General features: G+C 39.2%; 1 protein-coding gene across 1 annotated transcript; it reads right to left on the minus strand.

The window, feature by feature from the left end:
* Window positions 1-452: 452 nt before the first annotated feature.
* LOC100799158 (rapid alkalinization factor) lies at window positions 453-1,266 on the minus strand. The gene has a single exon (XM_003536021.5). It carries the CDS (start codon window positions 984-986, stop codon window positions 633-635), a length of 354 nt encoding a protein of 117 aa, XP_003536069.1. The 5' UTR covers window positions 987-1,266; the 3' UTR covers window positions 453-632.
* Window positions 1,267-1,552: the final 286 nt, after the last annotated feature.

Below are 1,552 nucleotides of genomic sequence, written 5' to 3' on the forward strand. Positions count from 1 at the left end.
AAATAAAAGTTACCTCAAACCAAAAAAATCACAAATCCTGGTGGCATTCAAAGTTCAAACCCAGCAAGCACCACTTTATTTTAGCATGCAAAACAAAGCACGAACAAAAAGGAACAGGAAACTAATTGAATTTATCAAATCCCGGAATCTCCCAATCCCAATTTCCCACTTGGTTTGAATAGAAAAAGTGAAAAACCCAAATTCTTTTGATTAATAAAGCTACCCAAAAAAATGTGGCGGAATTAAAAAAAGAAAAGAAAAGAAATTCACATCATATGAGGGACTGAAATTTCTAGAATCGAAGACGAGAACATTAATGAGTCACTGATACCATTCACCAATACACGGACACAGCCTCTGTCTTTTCCTCAACCACTCAGATTCAGAATCTGACTACCACAGAGCTTCACAGAATGGCCAAAACCAAAGTAGTAGTAAAAAGGGAAGCAAAAAAAAAAAAACACTTTTTTTTTCTTCTTGTTACAGAAACATTCAAATCCAAATAAACAACAGCAACCCGAAATGGATTACCACAAATGTTCGTGAATAATAATAGTAACAAATTTATATAACAACAACAACAAAACACATTCCAATTCACATCCGAAAAAAAATAAATTAAATTAAAAAATTCAGCTTCTGCACCTCGTAATGGCGCTGCAACCGCGGCTGTAAGGGTTGGCCTGGGCCCCGGGTCTGCAATTGTAGTAGGAAGCGCCGCGGCGAGAGCAGGGGACAGTGTTCCTCTGCAGCGCACCGTAGCTGATGTACTTGTTGGTGGCTAAGATGCGCCGGTTGATCTCCGAGTCCAATTCGTACTCTTCCCCTCCCAGGCACTCAGCAATGGATCCTTTGCACGTGGAAGCCCATCCCATTCCCAAGTGGTGGTCCCCGCCACCGCCCACGGCTGTCGGCCACCGACTCATCGCCACCAATACGGTGGCGGCGGAGATCAACATCATAGCTAAGGAACACGACTTCGCCATTGCTCAGACCTCAATTCGGAAATGTGTTGTTGTTGTTTTTCTTTTTTTTCTATTTTCCAAATGAAATGAATTCAGCTCAAGGATGAATGGCTGCAGCTAGCTGCGAGTTTAAAACTTGAAGCCTCTCTCTGCTTTTTGATAAAAGGACACTCTATTATGATTTATTTACGTTTCTGCCATTCGGATTTAATATTTATTTGGTGGACCAAAGAGGAAATACAGGAGGGTGAAGACGAGAGAGACGTGTGGAGCATCAACAAGTGTGTGTGTGCGTCTTATTTGTATTTTTCTTTTCAAAGGAGAGGGTGTGATTCATTAAGGCATAATCCATATGTTTATTTCTTTCTTGTTTTTTATAAAATTGAGAAAAGGTTAATTATATTCTGCCAAGTTTACTATTTCTATGCCTGCGCTAGTTAGTAGTTTCCACTTTACATTTTACAATAGTAGCTAGCAGAACACTAGAAAATCGCTGGCTATTAGTATTAGTATATAGTAGGACTCTTCTATACATTATATATATCAAACTTTCAACTTAACTTTTATCAGTTACATTTATCCTTTGT

The sequence above is a fragment of the Glycine max genome, chromosome 10 (assembly GCF_000004515.6).
Source record: "Glycine max cultivar Williams 82 chromosome 10, Glycine_max_v4.0, whole genome shotgun sequence".
In the NCBI taxonomy this organism is placed as follows: Eukaryota; Viridiplantae; Streptophyta; class Magnoliopsida; order Fabales; family Fabaceae; genus Glycine; species Glycine max.